This window comes from Equus asinus, chromosome 9, assembly GCF_041296235.1.
Source record: "Equus asinus isolate D_3611 breed Donkey chromosome 9, EquAss-T2T_v2, whole genome shotgun sequence".
Lineage (NCBI taxonomy): Eukaryota > Metazoa > Chordata > Mammalia > Perissodactyla > Equidae > Equus > Equus asinus.
Window position 1 is genome coordinate 12,422,092 of NC_091798.1, and position 14,370 is coordinate 12,436,461.

Here is a 14,370-nt window from a genome sequence, read left to right on the forward strand (position 1 = left end):
TTCAGGTAGAGAGATTAGCACAACGTACATAGTGTAGTGGAAAGGTATGGATTTTGGAGCCAGACAACTCTGGTTTCAAATCCCATCTTTTCCAATTACTTACTGTGCTGTTAATTTGAAAGAGCCACTTGAGCTTTCTCATCATTTTTAAAATATCTTTCAGAGTTAAATGAGAAGAAAATAACTAGAAATTCTCATAATAAAAATAGCTGATATTTATGAAGAGCTTACTGTGTTAGTTACATGGATTACTTTTTTTTGCTGAGGAAGACTAGCCCTGAGCTAACATCTGTTGTTGATCTTCCTCCTTTTTCGCTTGAGGAAGACTAGCCTTGAGCTAACATGCATGCCAATCTTCCTCTATTTTGTATGTGGGTTGCTGCCACAACATGGCTAATGAGTGGTGTAGGTCCGTACCCAGGATCTGAACCTGCGAACCTGGGCCACCAAAGTGGAGTGCGCCAAACTTAACCACTATGTCACAGGGCTGGCCCCTGGATTATTATTTTTAATCCTCACAACAGCCCTATAACAGTTACATATTATTATCTCCATTCACAGGCGAGGACACTGAGGGATTAAGTGACTTGCCTACTGCCACACAGGTAGATGACAGTGGAACTATGGTATAAAAATAAAGAAGGAGTTGGACTCTAGATCTGTACTCTTAAGCACTAAAATTAAGTAGGTATTAAGCAAAATTAGGTATTAAGCAAAAATATATGTAAGCATCAAGCATCTTCTTAAAACACAATGGGCACTCAAAAGATAGTAGTTACTAACAGTTTGCCCTCATGGTGAAAAGAAGAGGGTGTATTCAGGGAGTAAGACTTTTGGTTTGAGTGCAAGGATGTGTAGGGGAGTCATAAGCGAGAAGGCTGACAAAGTAGGTTGGGGTCCTTCTTGACAGTATCCAATAGTGGGCTGATACATTTAATTTGAAAGGCAACACAGGTGTTATTGAAGGTTTCTTTTTTTTAGCAAGTAAGTGACATGCTGGAGCAACCATTTATTGACTATCTCCTTTGTACATTAAAATTATCATTTCATGTACTTCTAACCACCACTTTGTATATAGTAGGTGTTGTTATTGGCACTTTTCAAATGAGAAAAATGAAACTCAGAGATAACTAGCTTATCCAAAGTTCATGGTTTTGATTCATAGCATGACACTGCCTAGATATCTTGGCTAATGGTAACATGGACACAGTCCTGGAGAGTTTATGATTAGTAACAGAATCAACAAAAGAAACAATTAAAACACAATGGGCACTCAAAAAATGGCAAACACGGCAGATTCAGAAGAGGAGAAGTAGACTGGGAGACTAGGGCAGGGACACAGCAGATTCTAAACTCCCTAGGGCAATAGTTTCTTACTCATCTCTCAGGTTCTGAGACACATGCGAGCCTGTCATAGATCAGAGGTGCAATATTAGCTGAATTAATTAAAGAATGGGTAGGCAAGGCTAATCCGAAAATGTTTTTTAAAGGTCTTGAGTTGTGTTTAGTAATAATACCTGGAATTGATATAACACTACAGTTTAAAAACTCTTTTGTATACATTGTTTTAGAGAGATATGACATAGTAAACAGAAAGAGGTAGGTTTTGGGGCAAGTTTTGACATACACCTAGACATATGCATTTAAAACAGAGGATAATGGTAGGGGATGCAGGATCACAAGGGGCTGAATGAAGGCCCAAGAGATGGGCATGGACAATAGTTTTGGAAAGCTGTGGAGTTATAGGCTTTTAAGAAAAGAACTCCTTTTTTTTTTCTCCTAAAGCTATGGTGTTTGATTAATTGATTGGTTAATTAATTAATTAACTGTTTCTCTCTCCACACTAACTGAGTTACTTTGCAGAAAAGGGAGCTTTGGTTTTATAATGCTGAGAGGTAGTATAAAGTACTAGAAAACATCTAGGCCTAAGAGTCAGGCACAGACTTGTTGAGCATGGTTTTCTCTTTTCTTCAAATTTCTACCTTTGAAGACCCAATCATAAGAGTAAGTGGATTAAGTAATCTAACATCTACAAAAGGAAGCAAGCAGGAAATAGATATGGTTCCCCTTACCAGTGAAGAACAATATGCTATCAATAAAACAAAAATTATAAAGACTTCACATAGATTTGGTGACTACATGCCATGCAGGTTGCATTAAAAGGTTCAAATCTTCTGAGTCAGCTATGAAAAAGCCAGGTAGACACTTTAGACATGAAGGTTAGAGCATATATCCTTGTCATAAAAGCAAGAAGAGCTTCCATTATAGCTGATTTATGGTTGGGGGCTTTGAAAAGAATAAATGCTATTTCAGGATAGATTGAATAGTGTGGAATCATAAGGATCAAGGGCCGTTTGATCAAAAACAGAATGAATGGTGCTGAGGACTATGTATTCTTATTGGTTTTCCTTATTTGCAGCTTAAACTATTGTGTGAGATTCAAAAAATGAAACTCTCCTGACGTAACAGGATGGCTAGAAGTCATGAATTTTCATATTTTGTCCTAGTTCTTGATTCTTTAGAATCGTTTAAAAAGGCTTCATCCATGATTTAGACAATTTTGGATATAATTTTTAAGCATAATAGGCACTGTGTCCTCTCTAGAAACTTGCTGTTTGGCACTGAAAACAACCAAATGCTCCTTTTCTCCTGCATTTGGTCTCCACAGGAAGCACGTGCATCCTTAATAGCCCCCCTGTTCACTAAGACCCATCACGGAAAGCTGTTCTGAAAAGTTAACTGTAGAGGAAAGAGTTGCTTAACTGAGTCAGAAGAATGATAATGGAGCTGAGCTGAATTCTGGCTTCGACTCGAAATTTCTCACCATAGCAGAAGGTAGGATAAGGTCTTGGAAATATGTGGTGTGAAAGGCAATTTCGGAAACAAAAGGCCTCTTTGGATGGTAGAGTGGTTTTGGAAACAGGGGGGTCTAGGTTTGAATCTATATTGTCTAGACGTTTGACTTTACAGATCTTCAACTTGCGCCTCTGTAAAATGTGCTTAATACCACCTACTTTGCAAGGTGTTGTGAGAAATTAATGAGATAAAGTGAGCAAAGATTGTAACACAGTGCCTGACACATAGTAGGTTTTCCCTTTTTCATTTCCCATTTGTTTTCCTGGCTATTTCAGTCCCTTAAACACTAAGCCTGTCATTATAGTTAATCCATAGCTTTCTTCTCTCTTTAGAATGTTTTGGTAGGAGAAACTAATGTACAAGGTCTCTAAGTTTCTAAATATTTCCTGAATGTTTTACTCCTATATTACATTCATACCATTTACTCCATCCAATTCAAGGATGTGTTCAAAATGACAACACAATCTCTTTATTAATAATGAACATTTTATTAGCAATGAACTTATGGGGAAAGATCTGGTGGTTTCCAGTTGGTTCAACTTTTCACTTGCCCTCTCCCTTCATTGTTTCACCTTTTGTGCCATCCTTTACTTCTTGGCTAATCTGCCAAGGCTAATCTTCAGAGACCTTCCCTGATCACTCCTTCTGAAAAAGCCACACTTAATCATTCTTTATTCATTATGCTATTTTAAGTCTTTGTTTAGCTTAGCACTTATGATTTGACATTTTCTTGTGTGTGTGTGTGCGTGTTCATTGTTTATTTCTCCCCGCTAGAATAGAAGTTTGACATCAGCACTGAACTTATCTGTCTCATTCCCTTCAGTACTGCCAAGGTCTGGAATGGTACCTGGGACACAGTATGTGCACAATTGATACTTTCTAAATGAATGAGTTGAGAGTCATTATTAAGAGCAGCTTTTTGTAAATCCTGAACTTGGTCTCTGTATGTAACTATGGGGGTGGTGGCAGATGGGTGATTAAAAAGATAGAAAATGCTGGGGCTGGCCCCGTGGCCTAGTGGTTAAGTTCGGCATACTCCACTTCGGTAGCCTGGGTTCATGGGTTCAGATCTCCGGCGCAGACCTACCCTACTCATTGGCCATGCTGTGGTGGTGACTCACATATAAAACAGAGAAAGATTGGCAGAGATGTTAGCTCAGGGCTAATCTTCCTCAAGCAAAGAAAGAGGAAAATTGGCAACAGATGTTAGCTCAGGGCTAATCTTCCTTGGCAAAAAAAAAAAAAAGACAGAAAATGTAATTGATTTTCTCACTCACCTTTCTCTTTCCTCACATTGTAACTGGCCCGAAACTAAAAATGCTGATGAATGATGATTAAAAATTTGTAATATCATGTTAGGCATATTAGGCAAATCACTACTCTATCACTGATTCAACTTTTTTATACCTCCCTCTCATTTTTACACTGAGGCTACAGTAGAACTGAAACCTGCTTGTAACCCGAACAACACCTACAAAAGCCTCTTTGCAAATCTATCATTGTTGGAAAGGGAGAAACCCGAGTGCTTACTTTCAACATTCTAAATAGTCTTCTTTCTGAAGACACAGAGCACAATTCACCTGCCAAACCATAGCCATTATCAGGTAGCTCTAGCAGGTGGTGAGGTAAACAGGACTGGGTTTTAGAGCTAGAAAGACTCCTAAATCAGGCACATATTAGTTGTACAACCTGAGGCATGCTGATGCACGTCTCTGAGCAACAGCTTACTCATCTGTATAATGAGAATAATATTACCTAATTAATTTGACATTTTCTTGTGCATGTGTGTGTGTGTTCATTGTTTATTTCTCCCCACTAGAATATAAGCTTCTCAATAAATAATTTAATAAATATTTATTAAGCACTTACTATATGCTAGGTAGGGAATAAAGTAGTGACCAAGACACTGTTCCTATCCTTCAGAAGCTTACAATCAGGTAGGAAATAAGGACAAATAGTTCTCTTAGAGTATCTAACCCAGTTTTGGTATACAGAGTGGTTTTGAGAATGAAATGAGTGAAATACACATATGAAAACAGCTATGACAGCATCAGGCATGGAGTATGTATCCATGGTCATACACCTAATAAGTGTTAGCACTAGGACTTAAATCCAAGTTCAGTATTCCCTCCATAATGCCACTTTGTCAAGACTCTCTTGAGAGCCTTGTTAAAGTGCAGATTCCAGGCCTAAGACCACACTTTGAAAACAACATAGCCACTTGCAACTAATCCAAAATCTTCAAGTATTACTATGATGTGAGATAAAAGAATGTCAAGCCAAAGTGTAATAATAAAAGACAAGACTGCAGTTTCTGTCCATGAAGGATTAACCGCTATGAGAATTTTCCCTTCTGCCATAAACAACTAGAAAACAGGACAAAATATATGAAAGAACATTTTTCAATTATTGCACAACAAGCAGTACAGGACTACTAAATCAGAGAAGAGGGAAACCAATGAGGTAATACCTACACCACTGCTCAAGCTTACTGCCCAAAGCAGTTTCCGGGTTACAGGCCAGGAAGGGAGGAACCCAAACAAAGCTAAGTGTGGTCTCACTGAGTTGAAGAGAAATAGCTGGAATTTGGTTAGGCTGAGGCAGCTAGAAGTGAGGGACAGAGTATTGAAGAGTGGGTGCCATACAAGCAGAGAGTTCTGGAGATCTACCTCTCCAGTCTTTGAATAATATAACAGGGATATTTAACACATGTGTAATTGAAGTTCCAGAAGGAATGGAGACAGAGGGAGAGAGGTAGACTGTAATTATCTGAAGGCAAGCTGTGATGATATTATTTAAAGGTGTAGATTGTAAACCCTAGAGTACCACTAAAAATAAAGAAGTAGGGCTTATAAACTCAAAGGGTATATAAAATGGACTTATAAAAAACATTTGATTAATCCAAACCAATACAAGGCAGGAAAAAGGAAAAAAGGAACAAAACCTAGATAGGATAAAGAGAAAACAAATAGCAATATTGTAAATTTAAACTCAAATATATTGGTAGCTACATTAAATGTAAATGGCCGAAACACTAATTAGAAGGCAGAGATAGTTAGACTTGATATAAATATATGACCCAACTATATGCTGTGTGTTAGGCAAGTATGTCTATGTCATAATCTCCAGAACCTGTGAATGTGTTAGATTACATGGCAAATAAAAATTAAGGTTGTAGATGGATTAAGGTTGCTAATCAGCTGAACTAAAAATAAGGAGCTTATCCTGGATTATCTGAGTAGGCCCAATGTAATTCCAAGGGTCCTTAAAAGTGAAAGAGAGAGGTATAAGAGGTCAGAATTAGAGGGAGATGTATTTATGGAAGAATGGTCAGAGAGATGCAATGCTTTGAAGACAGAGGATGGAGGCCATCAACCAAGGAATGTAGGTGGTCTCTAGAAGTTGGAAAAGGCAAAGAAATGGGTTTGCTCCTAGAAAAAAACACAGTTCTGTTGATACCTTGATTTTAGCCCAGTGAGACTCATGTCATATTTGTGACCTAAAGAACTATAAGATAATACGTTTACATTGTTTTAAGCCACCATGTTTGTAAAGATATGTTACAACAGCAATAGAAATTACCTGCTGTCTATAAGAAGACAACTTTAAATATAAACACACAGGAAGATTAAAAGTGAAATGATGGAAAAAGAGGCTACGCTAAACAAAAGAAGGCTGGAGAGGCTAGTAATAGCAGACAAAGCAGATTTCAGAGGAAAGAATATTACCAGAGATAAAGACGGCCATTTCATAATGATAAAGGGGATAAATTCATCAAGGGGACAGAACAATCCTAAATATTTATACACCTAATAACACAGCGTCAAAACACTTTATACAAAAACTGATAGAACAGAAAGGACAAATGGACAAATCTATAATTACAGTCAGAGACTTCAGTACTTCTTTCTTGGTAGTTCACAGACCAAGGAGAAAACAAACAAACAAAAAGCCAGTAAGAATACAGGAAATCTGAATATTATTAATCAATTAGACCTGACACTTACAGAACACTCTTCCCAACAACAGTTGAATATACATTTATTTCAAGTGCCCATGGAGCATTCACCATATTTTTGGACATAAAAAAGATTCAATAAATATAAAAGTTATAACAATGATTGAATATTTTCTATGGCTACAATGGAATTAGACTAGAATCAATAACAGAAAGATAGCAGGAACATCTCTAAATACATGGGAATTAAACAATGTGCTTCTAAAGTAACAACCCGTTGGTAAAAGAAGAAATCAGCAGGGCAATTAGAAAATATTATTGAAGTGAATAGAAAAAAACAAAATATGTAAAAATTTTGTGAGGGACAACTACAGCAGTGCTTAGATTAAAGCATTAAATGTGTGTACTAAAAAAGAACAAAAGTCTGAAATCAGTGATCTAAGCTTCTATCTCAAAAAACTAAAAAAGGAAAAGCAAAACAAACTGAAGGAAGAAAATAATAAAGATCAAACATGGAATCAATAGAATAAAAGATGGAAAAATAATAGAGAGAAATCAAGGAAAATTGAAAGCTGGTTCTTTGCAATGAAACTGACAAACCTAGAGCCAGAATAATCAAGAAGAAAAAGATAAAAGACACAAATTGCCAATGTCAGGGATGAAAGAGGGGACATCACTATATATCTTACAGAAATTAAATTGTATAACAAGAGGATATTATGAACAATTTTATGTCAATAATGTCAGATGGACTTTAGATGAAATGGACAAATTCCTTTAAAGACAGAAACTATCAAATACTACTAAAGATGTAATAGATAACTGGAATAGTCCTATATCCATTAAGGAAATTTAATTTGTAGTTAAAAACCTAACAAAGAAAAATCTAGGCCTAATGGTTTCACTAGGGGATTCTATCACACATTTAAGGAAGAACTAATAACAAGTCTACACAAACCTTTTTAAAAAATAGGAGAGGAAGGAACACTTCCCAACTCACTTTATGAGGGCACTAGACCGACACGAGAACAAGACAAAGATAGGAGAAGAAGAGAAAACTATAAAAGAAGAACTAAAGAAGAACACATCAATATCTGTCATAAAGATAGATGTAAAAACCTTATCAAAATTTTAGAAAGTTGAATCTAGTAATACATAAGAAGGATGATACATCATAACCAAGTATGGAATGCAAGGTTGATTTAACATTGGATCAAATTCAACACCCACTCATTATTATACTTTTAGAAAACTACAATAAAAGGGAATTTCCTCAACAAGATAAAGAGCATCAAGGAAAAACCTAGAGCTAACATTATACTAAATGGTAAAAGAACGAATGCTTTCTCCATAATCATGGAGACAAGAAAAGGACGTTTGCTATCATCACTACTATCCAACACTGTACTGTAGTAGAAAGTCAGAGAGATAAAGCAAGAAAAAAAAAGTCATACAGAGTGGAAAGGAAGAGGTAAAACTGTCTTTATTTGCAGACACATCTATGCAAAACATTTTAAGAAATCTACAAAACGCTACCAGAATTAATAAGTGAGTTTAGCAAGGCTGCAGGATAAAAGGGCAACATACAAAAAAATCAATTGCAGTTCTACATGGTAGCAAAGAACAAGAGGAAATTTGAAATTCAGTACCATTTACAATAGCATAAAAACCATAAAATACTTAGTTATAAATATAACAAAATATGTACAAGGCTCATACATTCAAAACCACAAAAATGCTGTTGAGAAAAGCTAAGGAAGATCTAAATAAATGGACAGATATACCATTTTCAGGAATTGAGCACTCAATATTGCTAATATTTCAATTCTCCAATTGGGCTAGAGATTCAATGCAATCTCAACCAAAATTCTCCTAGTCATACTTTTTCCTAACAAGAGAAACTAACAAATTGATTCTAAAATTTATCTGAAAAGGCAAGGACCCATAGCTAAGACAGTTTTAAAGGAGAAAAACAAAATTAGATGGCTATAGTATCTGGTTTTAAGACTTACTATAAAATTAGGACAGTACAGAATTGGCACAAAGTAATCCAATACATCTAAGATATTCTTCAACAAAAGGTGCTAGAACAATTGAATATCCATCTGTTAAAAAAGAATCTCAGCTTTTAGCTCACAATACTATATATAAAAATTAAATTGGGGGCCAGCCCAGTGGCTGAGTGGTTAAGTTCACACGCTCTGCTTCGGCAGCCCAGGGTTTCACTGGTTCGAATCCTGGGCACGGACATGGCACTGCTCATCAAGTCATACTGAGGTGGCATCTCACATGCTACAACTAGAAGGACCCACAACTAAAAATACACAACTATGTACTGGGGGGGCTTTGGGGAGAAAAAGAAAAAATAAAATCTTTAAAAAAAGGTTAAATTGAAATAGATCATAGACCTAAACAAAACTTCTAGAAGAAAATATAGGAAAAACCTTTATGGCCTTGAGTTAAGCACAGATTTCTTAGGATAGGATCCAAAAGGCCTGAACCATAAGAAAAAAAAAGAATAAACTGTTCATTGTTTTGAACTGTTCACTTAAAATCAATGAATTTTATTGTGTGTAAATTACATCTTAATAAAGCTTGATTAGAAAATAAACTGTACGGGGCCAGCCCAGTGGCGTAGTGGTTAAGTTGTGGGCTCCACTTCTGCAGCCTGGGGTTCGTGGGTTCGGACTCTGGGTGCAGACCTACACACTGCTCATCAAGCCATGCTGTGGTGGCATCCCACGTACAAAACAGAGGAAGACTGGCACAGATGTTAGCTCAGGCCCAAGCTTCCTCACCAAAAAAACAAAACTGTGTACCAAAATATGAAAAAAGGGCATTTTCTCATTTGCACATATTATAAAATAATCTTTCCGTTTGGGTACACAATCTTTCCTCCTTTGTAGGATGATCATCTCAATAAGCACATACATAAAGAGATCACAATCAAATTTTTCCTCCTGAAACAATGTCCTCCATAATACTTACCAAGAGTAGTGAGTCCCTCTGAGATAGATGTGAGAACATATAGGAGTACAGGAGGCTCTAAGTTGGTGACGAAGCTCATGTGGTCCTGGGTGAGACATTCCAGCAGTGGATAATAAGACTGGCTCAGTTTCCGATATTGCTACAACAGAGAAATACTAAATGTCAAGTCACAGGGAAGCAAAAGACATGTTACAGTCCAGGGCAAATTGTCATTTATAATATTGGAAATTATAAAATTACTTAAACACAAATATATAGAATAAATATATGGAAAAAATGACAATGATTCTCAATTCATATTTAAAGGGGTTCTAATGGGAATCTCTTGATCTCTAGAAATCCTAATTTGAAGCTATAGCATAGTATGTAATTTCAATTTTACCTTATATGGGTAACACTTCAATGCAAGTAAAATCTCTGTAGTATGGAATTTAGAATTACTTTTCTGGACAGGAATACTGTAGTATTCAACAGTGTTTAACGGTGGCTATGCAACCTTTTTTTTAAGACAAAAAAATCTGCTGTCATAGTAGGATTTGGCATCATAGCCTGCTGTATATGCACAATGCCAACCCATCTACTAAATCATAATTTGGTAAATGGCTTAATATTTACCATACAATACAGGCAAAAGATAAGCGTGTAAGAAAGATACCTAGAAAACCTCAAATGAAACTCAAACCAATATCAAAGAAGCACAACATTCATAAGAGAAATAAACCAGAGCAGCATTTATTAAAGTGAGATTAAGATCATCTCCATAAGAATCACTGGGTTGATAAAAATAGTCTCCTGATCCCCACTCCAGACTCACTAAATGAAAAGCTCTGGAATGAAGGTCTGGAAATGTGCATTTTTAACATGTATGCTAAGGGAGCCTATGCATCCTCAATTCTGAGAATTACTGAGTTAGAGGTTTGCTTGTCCATTAGAAAAAAGATTAGAGAAATTCCTGGAACAACATCCATTTTTGTGGTGGACCTCAACTATAGTGAAGAGTCCCCTCAATGAGGTGGCTGTAACATATGGTTGATCTGATTTGAGTTTCTACTTTGGAATTTCTGTTACACAGCCAGCCTTCAATGAGCATTCCATTCTACTACAACTTTGGCTTGAGATGTGGTTCTATTAAGACTAGTTTAGAAAGGTGGAAGAGGGTGCCACCAGTCCATTAGAATGTCAAGGACCATTTCTCACACAGGCTGACTAACAAAGGCCCCCAAGATCTTAACCTTGGGTTGGGAGCAGGTGAGAAAGCCTGAACTAAGCCTGAGCATGAATTTGGCTGTGTTACTGAAGTAATTACTGCAACCACATCGGGCATATATTAGCTTTTGTGTAATCAGGCAGAGATGTTAAAAAAAAGTCTGATAATGACACAGCTCAGTGGAGAAGCCTGGAAATTTGAATTTCCAACAAGCACCCCAGGTGATTCTGATGGGCCTCAAAGTTTGAAAACCACTGATATAAATCATAGAAACTAGACGGTAGAGTAGAAAAGGGACCTAGAGATCACTTTGTTTAATTTACTCATTTTAAAGGTGAGGAAATTGAAGCCTGGAGAAATAGAGAAGGTGATTTATTCAAGTTAAATGACTAGTGAGTGGCAGAATTGAGACTACACACAGGCTGCTCAACTTTCAGGTCAGCACTCTGTCCAGCACACTAGAATTTTAATGGAAAGGAAGGCCAAACAGCAGGGGAAGTAGACAGAGGAAAACTGAAGCAAGGAGAAGATCCTGCAGCCAATCTTGCATTTTCTGCTCCAGGAAACAGACCTTTTTTGAATTATGAGCATAGTTGTAAGCAGTTTAGCTGAAATTGCTAATTACATTTTCTCTAGATGCAGAACCTGGAGCACTCTGGATGACCAATTTGTCAGGAGGTAGTAGCTGCGGTTTTCGAAACTGCACATTTAATTATATAAACACAGCCATTATAGTTGTTCAAATTCTCTAAGTTAAATCAAGATGCTGTCCTAAAACATAAAATGTTCTGGTGCTATTCTAACTCCCTGGGCTTCACTATAACAATTCCAAGCCTGTGGTGGCGTTACTTCACATTTCACACAAAGACTCCTATGATGCACGATTGCTTACGAGCAAGTCACTGTGGGACACTGACAGCAGCATTTTGACAAAAGCCTGGAGTACATTGTCAAAATGGTTGTCCCCATACAACTTGAAGACGCCAAAGCTGACATAATTTCCACACAAGGCAGATTTGAGAGCTGAATAGCAGATGGAGATGCCCTTGAGTTTCATTGGATAAATCTGATCTTTTGAGAGGCTCCCAAGGGACAGGATCTGATTACCTGTTTTAGGGTAAAAGCAGAAAGAGAAAGTGATATAAGGAGATGCAATTCAAAGCAGCTATGAAGCAGGCATATTATTTAACATTTTCATTTTATTACTAATGTTCACTCCCCCCTTCTTGTTCCAAGAATTACACCATCCATCTAACGAAAAACATAAATATACAAGGCAGTTTACCTGGGAAGTACAAACAGCCCGAGGAAAACCAACCAAGGGTATTGGAAAAGTTATATATATATATACATTTTTTTCTTTTGAGGAAGATTAGCCCTGAGCTAACATCTGCCATCAATCCTCTTTTTGCTGAGGAAGATTGGCCTTGAGCTAGTATCTGTGGCCATCTTCCTCTATTTTTTATATGTGGGATGCCTGCCACAGCATGGCTTGATAAGCTGTGCATAGGTCTGTGCCTGGGATCTGAACCTGCGAACCCTGGCCTGTTGAAGTGGAGCACATGAACTTAACCACTACACCACTGGGCCACCCTAGGAAAAGTTTTGTATTTTTATCTGGATGGTGATTACAAGAATATATACACAGATACGTAAAAATTCATTGAGTTGTGCTCTTAAGATTAGTCCATTTTACGTACTTTAAGATGTGTTATCTCTTCTTCAATAAGCAGTTAAAAAATAAGTAGGAGTAAACAAACTAAGTCAAGAGAAAAAGATAACCTAGACTAAGATGTAAGTGGCTCTAAATTCTGGTGTGAATTTTCAACCTTCTTACATGAACTTAATCTTGAGTTACTTCACATTTAGGAGTCTCACAGGTTTGGTATATGAATTAAACAAAACAAGACACATAAGAAGTTCTTGGCACAGTGCACAATAAATGTTACTTCCTTTTATCCTTAGATCTTTTTCAGAAGATCTCAAGAGATGATCGTTTAAAAACTGTACTTAAATTCTATGTTGACCATCAAAAGACAGAGAAATGTTTATATAATCACCTTAAAGTTTTTTTGTACTAGTTAGGACTTACAAGCAACAATTTCTGTTTCTGAAATGCATGCTAGCAAGGCATGTTACCAGGCAATATCTAAGAATGCTTTTAAAAGAGTATAAAGTTGTACATGTTTCTTAGCCCTGCTTTCTCTCGTTCAAGTGAGTATGGCTTCTAAAATTGAAATTAAATTCAATTTACAAAATTTACAGGTATGTTGTTGTGGTTTTGTACTGTGTCAGTTTGGCTAAACAAGAATTAAGTTTCCCAGAATCCATTTCCTTGTATGGCTGTGAGCTAGAATTGGGCAAAAGAGAAATTTGTGTGAGATATGGAAGGTGGAAGTGAGTAGCAGCCATGACTTTCTGAAGGTCCTTCTGATAAGAAACAGCAAGAAAAAGATGGAAAAATGCCGCTAGGTTTCAGTTTGTCTTTGTCCTTTCCTGTTCTGTGTCTAGAATCACCAGTCCTGCTGACCAAATGACCCCAAGCCCTCCACCAAGTACTTGGCAGCAAACCTACAGAGTAGCAGCTATGCAGAGGCAACAGTCTTCCATTGACTTCTGTACCACTGCACCAGTCCCCCTCTCAACCAGCATCCTTTCATGGTCCCACTCCAGCAGCTGGGTGAGCCTAGCTTCTAGATTTCCCTGCAAGCTCCCACTTGTCCACCCATGCCTTTGTTTCAGGAGGGCTGATGGGTGATTCTTCTCCTGATTTTCCAACTTTCCCCTTTGGACCTATTTCCCAATCTTCATCCAAGATTGTACAAGGTCTAATTACTAAAATAAGTTCCCTAATCTATAAGTGTCATAGTGCTTGTTTTTCCCTGTTTGAATCCTGAGTGATATGTATATTAGGGTAACCACATGTGTACTAAGAGATTAATAAGGACCAGTACTTCTAGCAGAGCATGAAACACAGGACCAGGGTGACAGTTTCCTCCCCTTTGTCTATCTTAACGAAACATTGCCATATACAGGTTTTCTTCTGTGCATCCTTAGAAGCCCATGTGGCTTTGCTTATAATTTATACATCTGAATGACAACACCGTTGTCTGGAAGGCTAAAGTACATACTGGAATTTACTCCACATCAAATTCTGTACTCTTTCTCATGATCTCATCCTAATTTACCTTAGAGATACATAGTAAGTTCCATAAGGATACAACTCAATATGACAGCATTTACTTAACAGTTACTATTTGTGAAGTGCTGGGATAACAAATGAATAAAACAAAAATCTCTGTTCTGAAGGAGTTCAGTCTGGTGGGGGAGGATAGATTTGTAAATAAATAATTCCATACAA

General features: G+C 37.1%; 1 protein-coding gene across 9 annotated transcripts in view; it reads right to left on the minus strand.

Moving 5' to 3' along the window:
* The window catches only part of RANBP17 (RAN binding protein 17), a 335,940-nt gene that overhangs the window by 30,367 nt on the left and 291,203 nt on the right, over nucleotides 1-14,370 (minus strand). For 7 of the 9 annotated variants that reach the window (XR_011505728.1, XR_011505727.1, XM_044777678.2 and 4 more), the window contains 2 exons: nucleotides 11,902-12,116; nucleotides 9,803-9,941 (listed from right to left, as the gene is read on the minus strand). Coding sequence is in view for 6 of the 9 variants with exons in the window: in XM_044777678.2 (XP_044633613.1) it covers nucleotides 9,803-9,941; nucleotides 11,902-12,116 (354 nt within the window). In the remaining 3 variants the exon portion in view is untranslated. The remainder of the gene's footprint in view (nucleotides 1-9,802; nucleotides 9,942-11,901; nucleotides 12,117-14,370) is intronic. The other 2 variants (XR_011505729.1, XM_070517100.1) reach the window with 1 other exon arrangement.